Below are 8987 nucleotides of genomic sequence, written 5' to 3' on the forward strand. Positions count from 1 at the left end.
GGGGGAAGAGGGTTTGTTGAATAATGTATTATATAAGAAAATATAAATAAAATTATTTAAATATTTAAAATAATAATGAATAATACTTAAAAGATAAAAACATATTCTTCTTAAGAGTGTGTTTGCTTCCTCGCGAAAAACTGTGTTCATTGGGTGGGGTTGTTCTATGCCCTGAGAGATGTCTTTGTTTGCATGCACTTCAGGTGTATATGCAGCTCCTATATGCTGCGGTGTATATGCACGCAACAGCAACAACATATAGAGCTTTAGGGACACCCTCAGAGAGCACCTGGGGAGTGTTTCTGCTGCTGCTGCTGCTGCAATGCTGCTGTTATGCTGCTGCAATGGCTGCTGCTGCTACTACTGTTGCAGTTGCTGCTGTTATGCAGCCCCAGCGGCCGCTGTTGCTACTGCTGTTGCTACTGCTGCTTTAGCTGCTGCTGCTGCTGCTGCAGCTTATCTGCTGCTGTTATAAAACCCTCATTACTTTTAACAGCCTCACTGCAGCCAACCGCACGCCAAAGCATAGGGGGCCTCCATGGGGGCCCCCCAGTTCCCCGTTGTATGGGCCCTTTAAGATGGGGGGCCCTTACAGGGCCCCTTAAGACAAAGAGCCCTTTAAGAAGATGCAGGCGCCCCTAGAAAGGGTACAGGGGCCCCTATAGGGGCTGTCTAACGGGGGGCCCCTTGGGGGGGCCCCCTTATAGCAGAAGGGTACCTCAAAAGGGCACAGAGAGGCCTCAAAGGGCCCCCTTGTCTATTCAATGGGGGCCCCCTTCATACTGAATGGGGGGCCCCCTGGGGGCCCCCTGGGGCCCCCTTCATAGTGGGGGCCCCCTTCATATTGAATGGGGGCCCCCAGGGGCCCTTCTCATACTAAATGGGGGCCCCCTTCATAGCCGGGGCCCCCTTTATAGTGGGGGGCCCCCTTCATAGTGGGGGCCCCTGAAGAGGGTACTGAGAGGCCTTAGAGGGGCCCCCTTATGTTAGGGGCCCCCCATCTGGCTGGGGGCCCCTAGAGGGCATTGGGACGTCTCTTTCTTTGAGTGGTGAGTTGAGGAGGAGAAGGAATAGCAGAGGTATTAGGGCCCTTTGGAGTGTCTTTGAAGCCTGCTGCTGCTGCTGCTGCTCCTGCTGCTGTTTTAGGCTGCTGCTGCTGTTGCTGCTGCAAGCGTTCGCACCTGCTGCGTGGCTGAGGAATAAAGGATTTGTACAGCAATTCTGAGGTGTACAGACAGCTCTCACTAAGTGCTGCTGCAGCAGCAACACCGGCAGCAGCAGCAGGCAGCCCAGGAGAAGGCAGCGCTGAAGACGCCACAGAGAAGGTAGGACTGCTGCTGTTGCTGCTGTTGCTGCTGCTGCTGTTGCTGCTGTTGCTGTTGGGCTTGTGAGCTGCGCTAAGCGACCCCCGCTGCAGCGCAGCTGCGGCAGCACCAGCGCCCCCACCAGGCGCAGCAGCAGCAGCAGCAGCAGCAGCAGCAGCAAACGGTGGGGAGCATGGGGGCCCCTGACTCGAAGAAGCAAAAGCAGCAAAGGGCCCCCAAGGGCTGCGAGATTTCTGTGAGTGGCTGTAGCTGAGGGGCCCCCCTGCAGCAGTTGCGCTGCGGGTGCTATTACTGTCTGTCCTCCGCGCCTGCAGCAGCAGCAGCAGCAGCAGCAGCAGGAGTGAGAAGCAGCAGCAAGTAATTGCTAAGGGTGCGGGTGAAGCCTCTTACCGGTTGTCTTCCTATCGATGGGGCCCTCGGAATGTGAGAGGGGACCCTCTCTGCTTCTATTTGCTGCATATACACTGCAGCAGCTGCTGCTGCAGCACGACCTTCTGCTGCAGCAGCCCGCGCTGCTGCTGCTGCTGCTCCTGCTGCTGCTTTCCAGTCCAGCGAGGCTAACTGGGGGCCACCAGGAGACACATTCTCATGTTCTGCTGCCGCTGCTGCAGCTTCTTGCTGCTGCTGCTGCTGCTGCTGCTGCTGCTGCTGTTTGTGCTGCTGCTGCTGTTTTTGCTGCTGCTCCTGCTGATGCTGCTGATGTTGCTGTTGCTGCAGCAGCAGCTGCGGTTGCTGCTTCATTTCTTCTTGCTGCAGCAGTTGCTGCTGCTGCTTCTTAGAATGCCTTGCTGCCAGCCACCGGCGTACTGCGCGCTGCAGCAGCAGCAGCTGCAGGGTTAGCTCAGCCTTCCCTCGTCTGCTGCTGCTGCCTCTCCAATGTCTCTGGATGCAGATTGCTGCTGCTTCTGCTCTTGCTGCTGCTGCTGCTGCTGCTGCTGCTGCTGACTGCTGCGCGGGCTGCTGATCGGTGCTTGTACCCGCATGCGCTGCACTAGCAGCATCAGCAGCAGCAGCAACAGGAGGAGGAGCAGCAGCTGCAGCACTAGCAGCAGCAGCAGCTGCTGCTGCTGTAGCAGCAGGGGACTCTGACAGCCGCAGGCGTTTGGCTGGCTGATGGCTTGCTGCAGCAAGCTCGGCTGCTTGATAATGCTGCTGCTGCTGCTGCTGCTGCTGCAGTTGTTGTTGCTGCTGCTGCAACAGCTGCTGCTGCTGCTGAGCTTGAAGGTGCGCCTGTGCCTCTGTCACCAGCTGCTGCTGCTGCTGCTGTTGTTGCTGCTGCTGCTGTTGCTGCTGCTGCTCATATTCCTTCTGCTGCTGCTCTTGCAGCTGCTGTTGCTGCTGCTGCAGCAGCAAGCTGCGGCGTCTCCTTGCCGCTCTCCACCATCGCTGCAGCGCAGCGCAGCACAGCCAAGTGAGAGGCAGCTCTGGATAGCTAGGTATCTAGCTAGCTAGCTATCTAGCTAGCCAGCCAGATATCTAGCTATCTAGCTAGCTATCTACATACCTAGCTGGCTAGCTAGCTGATGCGAGGAGGGCCTCTGCTGCAGCAGCATGCAATGATCGCTGCCAGCTCGTTTGTTGTATAGCTAGCTAGCTAGCCAGCTAGCTTCCCAACTAGCTAGCTAGCTACCCAGCTAGCTAGATAGCTATCCAGCTAGCTAGTTAGGTAACTGACGTGGGCTAGCTGGCTAGCCGGATACTTTGTTAGTTAGCTAGCTACGTGGGCTGGCCAGCTAGCTAGCTAGCTAGCTAGTTAGCTAGCTGCCACTTCATTAGTCGCCTGACTAAAAAGACTTCGTTACTGTCTCCTCTTTAGTAAACAAAAACGTAACTCTGCTGCTGCTGCTGCTGCACCTGCTGCTGCTGCTGCTTCTGCACCTGTTGTTTAGCTAGCCAGCTAGGTAGTTAGCTAGCTAGCTAGCTAATTCAATATCTAGAGGTCAAGGAATACCTGAATGCGGATCGCTTGGTATTGAATCCTTCGCTGCTCCTCTTCCCTTTTTGCTGCTGCTGCTGCTGCTTTTGCTGCTGCTGCTGCTTTTGCTGCTGCTTCTGCTTTTGCTGCTGCTTCTGCTTTTGCTGCTGCTTCTGCTTTTGCTGCTGCTTCTGCTTTTGCTGCTGCTGCTGCCCTTAGCGCCTCAGTGAGAGCAGCAGCTTGCTGCTGCAGCATTTGCTTCCGGCGAGCGGCGAGGTGCAGCAGCAAAACCCGAACAGCACACAGCTTAGCTATCCATTGAGCTGCAGCAGCAGTAGCAGCAGCAGCAACAACACACACAAGGGTATGCAGGCACTCCAGCAGCAAACGCAGCAGCAGAAGCAGCAGCAACAGCAGCAGCAGGACCACTAGCAGCAGAACCAGCACGTGGAGCAGCACCAGATACAGCAGCTGCAGGTGTAGCAGCAACAGCAGCAGCAACAGCACCAGGTGTAGCAGCAGCAGCAGGTGCAGCAACAGCAGCAGGTGCAGCAACAGCAGCAGCAGCAGCAGCAGCAGGTGCAGCAGCAGCAGCAGCAGTTACCCCTTTGTTTTTTGAAGAGGAGACAGAAGCTGAAGACCCCCTTCAGTCTCCTGGCGATGCGTCGGCGTCGCAGCAGCAGCCGCTGCCGCAGCATTTCTGCTTCCAAGTCTCTACACCACTGCTGCTGCTGCTGCTGCTGCTCCTGCTGCTGCTGCTGCTGCTCGTTTGATGAAGCCTGTAGAAGGGCGTCCAGCCTATCTAAGCCGCTCTGCCGTAAGAATATATGAGAGAGCCCTAGGCTATATTCATCTGCAGCAGCAAATAGCAGCAGCAACAACAGCAGCAGCAGCAATACCACCACCACAACCATCAGCAGCAGCAGCAAGACCCTAATCCTCATCATCATCATCAGCAGCAGCAGCAGCAGCAAGACCATCAAGAGCAGGAGCATCAGCACGAGGAGCAGCAACGGAAGCAGCAACAGAAGCAGCAACAGAAGCAGCAAGACCATCAAGAGCAGGAGCATCAGCACGAGGCGCGGCAACAGCAGCAGCAGCAGCAGCAGCAGCAGCAGCAGCAGCAGCAGCAGGGTTGTCTGACGGGTGGGAAACTGCATAGCTGCGAGGAGGGCCTCTGTTATTTCTGTCTCCGAGGCGAAGAGAGATAACACTGAAGGAGACAGACACCTCGTATACCGTCTCAAGAAGACAGACAAAAGCAGCTTGCAGCAAAACCCGCTCTGCAGCACCTTCAACACCGCAACTGTCCCGCTGCACATACACACCAAACCCTAAACCCTAAACCCTAAACCCTAAACCCTAAAACATTGAAAACCCTAAACGCTCAGCCATTCAAACGCCTAGAGGGCGCCTGAAAGAGCAGAAACAAGCAAACAATCGGTGCTGCAGCAGCAGCAGCAGCAGCAGTAGTGGTAGTAGTAGCAGCAGCAGTAGTGGTAGTAGTAGCAGCAGCAGCAGCAGTAGCAGCAGCAGCAGCAGCAGAGGGTTCCACCTGCTGTGAAGCTGTCTGTACACCACAGAGGAATCGAAGAAGAGGGGCAATTTGCTGTCGTTTGCTTTGAAACACCGAATGAATGAACATCCCTGCAGCAAACACGCATGCGCATGCTGCTGCTGCTGCTGCTGTTGCTGCTGCTGTTGCTGCTGTTGCTGCTGCTGCTGTTGTTGGCGTTGTTGTTGTTGCTGCTGCTGCTGCGACAGCAGCAGATTCTGCGTTGTTGTGTTCTCGGCTGCAGTATTCCAGCTGCTGTTGCAGTTGCTGTTGCTTCTGCTGCTGCTGCTGCTGCTGCAGCTGCTGCAGCTGCTGCTGCAGCTGCTTACAGTTGTTTTAAGGCTTCTGATGAGGCCCTTCATCTCTAAACCGAAGCTGCAGCTGAGGGATCGGCGAGCGTTAGAAAAACAAAACGAAGAAAGAAGACGGGAATAGCCTGAAGTGTATATACACCACAAATAAAGTAATAGATTGAGGTGTATATACACCCCACACCTGCAGCTGTTGCTGCAACAGCAACAATGCTGCTGCAGCAACTTACAGCCAGCCGTAGCAGCAACAGAAGCAACAGCAGCTGCACCAGCAGCAGCAACAACACCAAAAGCAGTAGCAACAACAACAGCAGCAACAGCACAGGAAGCAGCGGCTGCAACAGAACTCGCAGCAGCTGCTGCAGCAACGCCACAAGCAGCAGCAGCAGCAGCAACAACAGCACCGGACTTGTTGAGGCTGCCAGGAGTCGCTCAAGGTCTGCATCATCAGCAGCAAACGCAACAACCCCAAGCAGGCCCCTGATTCAAGAAGCAGCAGCAGCAACAGCAGCAGCAGCAGAAGAACCAACAGCAGTAGCAGCAACTGCTGCTGCAGGGAGCAGAGTAGAAAGAGCATCAACAGCAACAACAGCAGCAACCCCACCAGCAACACCCACGGCAACAACCGGAGCAGCAGCAGCAACAGCAGCAACAGCACCAGAAGCAACAGCTGCAGCAGCAACAGCAGCAGCAATAGCAGCAGCAGCAACAGCAGCAGCAGCTTACCATCTGAGAGAGCATCTGCATCATCAGCAACAAATGCAGCACTCGAATAAACCACGGGGCCGGCGAAATGTTCGACGACAAACTGCATTTGACCTGCGTATACACCCCAAATACTCACAGCTGCAGCAAATGCAGCAGCAGCAGCAGCAGCAGCAAATGCAACAACAGCAGCAACAGCAGCAAATGCAACTGCAGCCACAGCAGCAATTGCAGCAACAGCATCAAATACAGCAGCAGCACCAACTGCAGCAGCAGCAACAATTGCAGCAGCAGCACCAACTGCAGCAGCAACTGCAGCAGCAGCAGCAGCAAGTGAAGCAGCAGCAGCAACACCAGCAAGTGGAGCAGCAGCAGCAACAGCAGCAGCAAAAACCCAAGGGTAGCAACAAACAGAGAAAGCAGCAACAAGCAAGAGAGACAGAAGCAGAGACAAGCAGTCGATCGCTCTAAACAAGCAAACACCCAGCTAAGGGTTTAGGGTTTAGGGTTTAGGGTTTAGGGTTTAGTACCGCAAGGCCTGATGATCTTCCGACCGTCGCGACTGCTCGGAGCTGCCTGCTGCCACATCTAAAGCAACAGCAACAGCAGCAGCAGCAACAGCAACAGCAGCAACAGCAGCAGCAGCAGCAGCAACAGCAGCAGCAGCAGCAACAGCAGCGGCGGAAAAGCATATATGCACAGACATCAAAAACAGCCAACGACAGAGGCAGCAGCAGCAGCAACAGCAAGATCAGCAGCAGCAGCTCAACGAACAGCACCAAGACTGCAGCTGCAAGGCTGCAGCAGCAGCAGCAAAAATAACAGCAGCACCAAACGAACAAGCAAACGCTGCTGCTACCAAGCAGGAAGAGCAGCAGAGACAGCACCAGCAGCAACATTTGCTGCAGCTGCAGCAGCAGCAGCCAGAGCAACACAGGGCGCCACACAAGCAATCGTAGCAGCAGCAGCAGCAGCAGTAGCACCATCACGAGCAGCAAAAGCAGCAGCAGCAGCAACAGCAACAGTTACACCTGCAGCAGCACCAGCATTACCAGCAGCAACAGCAACAACAATAACAGCAGCAGCAGCAGCAGCAGCAGCAAGGGGCCTAACTCGCTGGCTAAAGGCATCATCAGAGCAGGCGAGAGGCGGCAGCCAGCAAAACGACTCCAACAACGCAAACAAAGCTGAGCAGCACATACACCCCAACTAAACCCTAAACCCTAAACCCTAAACCCTAAACCCTAAACCCTAAACCAAAAACCCTAGTCCCCAAACCCTAAATCGTAATCCCTAAACCCTACACCCTAAACCCTAAACCCTAAACTGTGAACCCCAGGCACTAAACCCCAAGCCTTTAACCTTAAACCCTAAACCCTAAACCCTAAACCCTAAACCCTAAACCCTAAACCCTAAACCCTTGACTTACACTTTCCCTTGCGCATTTCTTCTGTATATTCGCCTGGGAGTTCTCCAGCGCCTGCGATGGCGTTGCATACAGCAGCACTGCGTTGCAGCAACTCTGCTGCTGTCTCTATCTGCTGCTGCTGCTGCTGCTGCTGCTGCTGCTGCTGCTGCTTTTGTGCTGCAGCAGCAGAGAGCCCCTCAGCTAAGAAGCGGCCCTTTGCTGCTTCCATCGAAACCTCCAGCAGCAAACAATGCAGCCGCTCGCTCGCGTAGTTAATGCAGAGCTGCTCTAAACCGTTTGAGCGATGATGAAGCGTCTGTATTAACAAACACAAACCCTAAACCCTAAACCCTAAACCCTAAACCCTAAACCCTAAACCCTAAACCCTAGATATTAATGCCCGCTCTAAACCATTTAAGCAAATATGAAGCGTCTGTACAAATAAATACAAACCCTAAAACCTAAACCCTAAACCCTAAACCCTAGGCATTGAAGCCTGCTAAATATAAATTTAAACAAACAAACAAACAAAAATATATATTTACTCTGTCTTCAAAGCCGAAGATGTCGAGGACCCCCAACCAAGTGTCTCCTCTCTGTGCTGCAGCATCGCATGCATGCAGCAGCAGACCCCACACTAATTAACATCCTGCTGCTGCTGCCATTGCTGCTGCTGCTGCTGCTGCTGCTGCTGCTACTTCTGCTACTGCTGGTGCCGCTGCTGCTGCTGCTACTGTTGCTGCTATTGTTGCTGTTTCTGCTGCTGTTTCTGCTGCTGTTTCTGCTGCTGTTGCTGCTGCTGTTGCTGTTGCTGCTGCAGATGAGAGCGCAGAGTAGCAAGGGCGAGACTACACAAATAATTAAAGGGGCTTACAGGCTGCGTCGTTGCTAGCAGCAGCATCAGTGGCTGCTGCTGCTGCTGGAGGTGCTGCTGCTGCCGGAGCTGCTGCTGGAGCTGCTGTTGCTGCTGCTGTTGCTGCTGCTGTTGCTGCTGCTGGAGGTGCTGCTGCTGGTGCTTCTTCCGGGAGAGGAGAAGGATTAAGAGAGAGATTAATTTTGTAGACAAGAAAGTCAAAGAGGCGGCTGTACACTGTCTGTACGTACACCCCAACCCCACAGCAGCAGCAGCAGCAGCAGCAGCAGGACAGCTGAAGCGCAGCAAAAGGGATGTCCTAGAGCTGTCGCTTTCGTGTTTGTGTTTATATCTGTCTGTTTCTTTATGCTGCTCTGCTCTCTCTCTACCTCTCTCTCTCTCTCTCTCTACCTCTGTCTCTCTCTCTGTCTATGTCTGCCTGCATCTGCTTCTTTTCTTTTGTTTCTTCGCTTTGCTGCTGCGTTGTTAGTGCTGCAGCTGCTGCTGCCTGCTTTTTGCTGCCGCTGCTGCTGCTGCTGCTTGGTTACTGCTGCTGCTGCTGCTTGGTTACTGCTGCTGCTGCTGCTCCTGCCACTGCTTCTGCTGCTGCTGCTGCTGCTGCTGCTGTTGCTGCAACAGGTTGCGTACCTTGATGAGAGCATCTCTGTTTGCTGCTGCTTCTGCTGCACTCAAGTGTTTCTGTACGTCGCGAATATCTCTAAACTTCAGTCGCTGCAGCAGCAGCTCCTGCTGCAGCCCCAGCAGCCTTGCTGCAGCAGCTGCTGCAGCAGCGCTTGAAGGAGACACAACAGCAGCAGCAGCAGAACCAGAAGCAGCATCACCAACACCACAAGCAGCAGCAGATCCTCCCCCTCCTGCTGCTCCCGCTGCTCCTGCTGCTGCTGCTGCTGCTGC

At 54.4% G+C, this 8987-nt stretch overlaps 3 protein-coding genes across 3 annotated transcripts in view; 1 reads left to right on the forward strand and 2 right to left on the reverse strand.

The window, feature by feature from the left end:
* Nucleotides 1-1015: 1015 nt before the first annotated feature.
* On the reverse strand, nucleotides 1016-5157 carry EAH_00039200 (hypothetical protein, conserved; the record flags this gene model as incomplete). The annotated part of the gene is made up of 6 exons (XM_013395377.1): nucleotides 1016-1507; nucleotides 1716-2711; nucleotides 3277-3563; nucleotides 3845-4052; nucleotides 4480-4554; nucleotides 5125-5157. 6 exons carry the CDS (start codon nucleotides 5155-5157, stop codon nucleotides 1016-1018), a joined length of 2091 nt encoding a protein of 696 aa, XP_013250831.1.
* Nucleotides 5158-5316: 159 nt separating this feature from the next.
* On the forward strand, nucleotides 5317-6633 carry EAH_00039210 (hypothetical protein; the record flags this gene model as incomplete). The annotated part of the gene is made up of 2 exons (XM_013395378.1): nucleotides 5317-6211; nucleotides 6332-6633. 2 exons carry the CDS (start codon nucleotides 5317-5319, stop codon nucleotides 6631-6633), a joined length of 1197 nt encoding a protein of 398 aa, XP_013250832.1.
* Nucleotides 6634-6836: 203 nt separating this feature from the next.
* The window catches only part of EAH_00039220 (hypothetical protein, conserved), a gene marked incomplete at both ends in the record, with an annotated part of 4627 nt that continues 2476 nt past the window's right edge, over nucleotides 6837-8987 (reverse strand). Inside the window, 6 exons of the mRNA XM_013395379.1 lie at nucleotides 6837-6842; nucleotides 6925-6998; nucleotides 7241-7535; nucleotides 7765-7820; nucleotides 8094-8313; nucleotides 8721-8865. Of these exons, the coding sequence (XP_013250833.1) occupies nucleotides 6837-6842; nucleotides 6925-6998; nucleotides 7241-7535; nucleotides 7765-7820; nucleotides 8094-8313; nucleotides 8721-8865 (796 nt within the window). The remainder of the gene's footprint in view (nucleotides 6843-6924; nucleotides 6999-7240; nucleotides 7536-7764; nucleotides 7821-8093; nucleotides 8314-8720; nucleotides 8866-8987) is intronic.

The sequence above is a fragment of the Eimeria acervulina genome, genomic scaffold (assembly GCF_000499425.1).
Source record: "Eimeria acervulina Houghton genomic scaffold, Eah_scaff459, whole genome shotgun sequence".
Taxonomy (NCBI): Eukaryota; Apicomplexa; class Conoidasida; order Eucoccidiorida; family Eimeriidae; genus Eimeria; species Eimeria acervulina.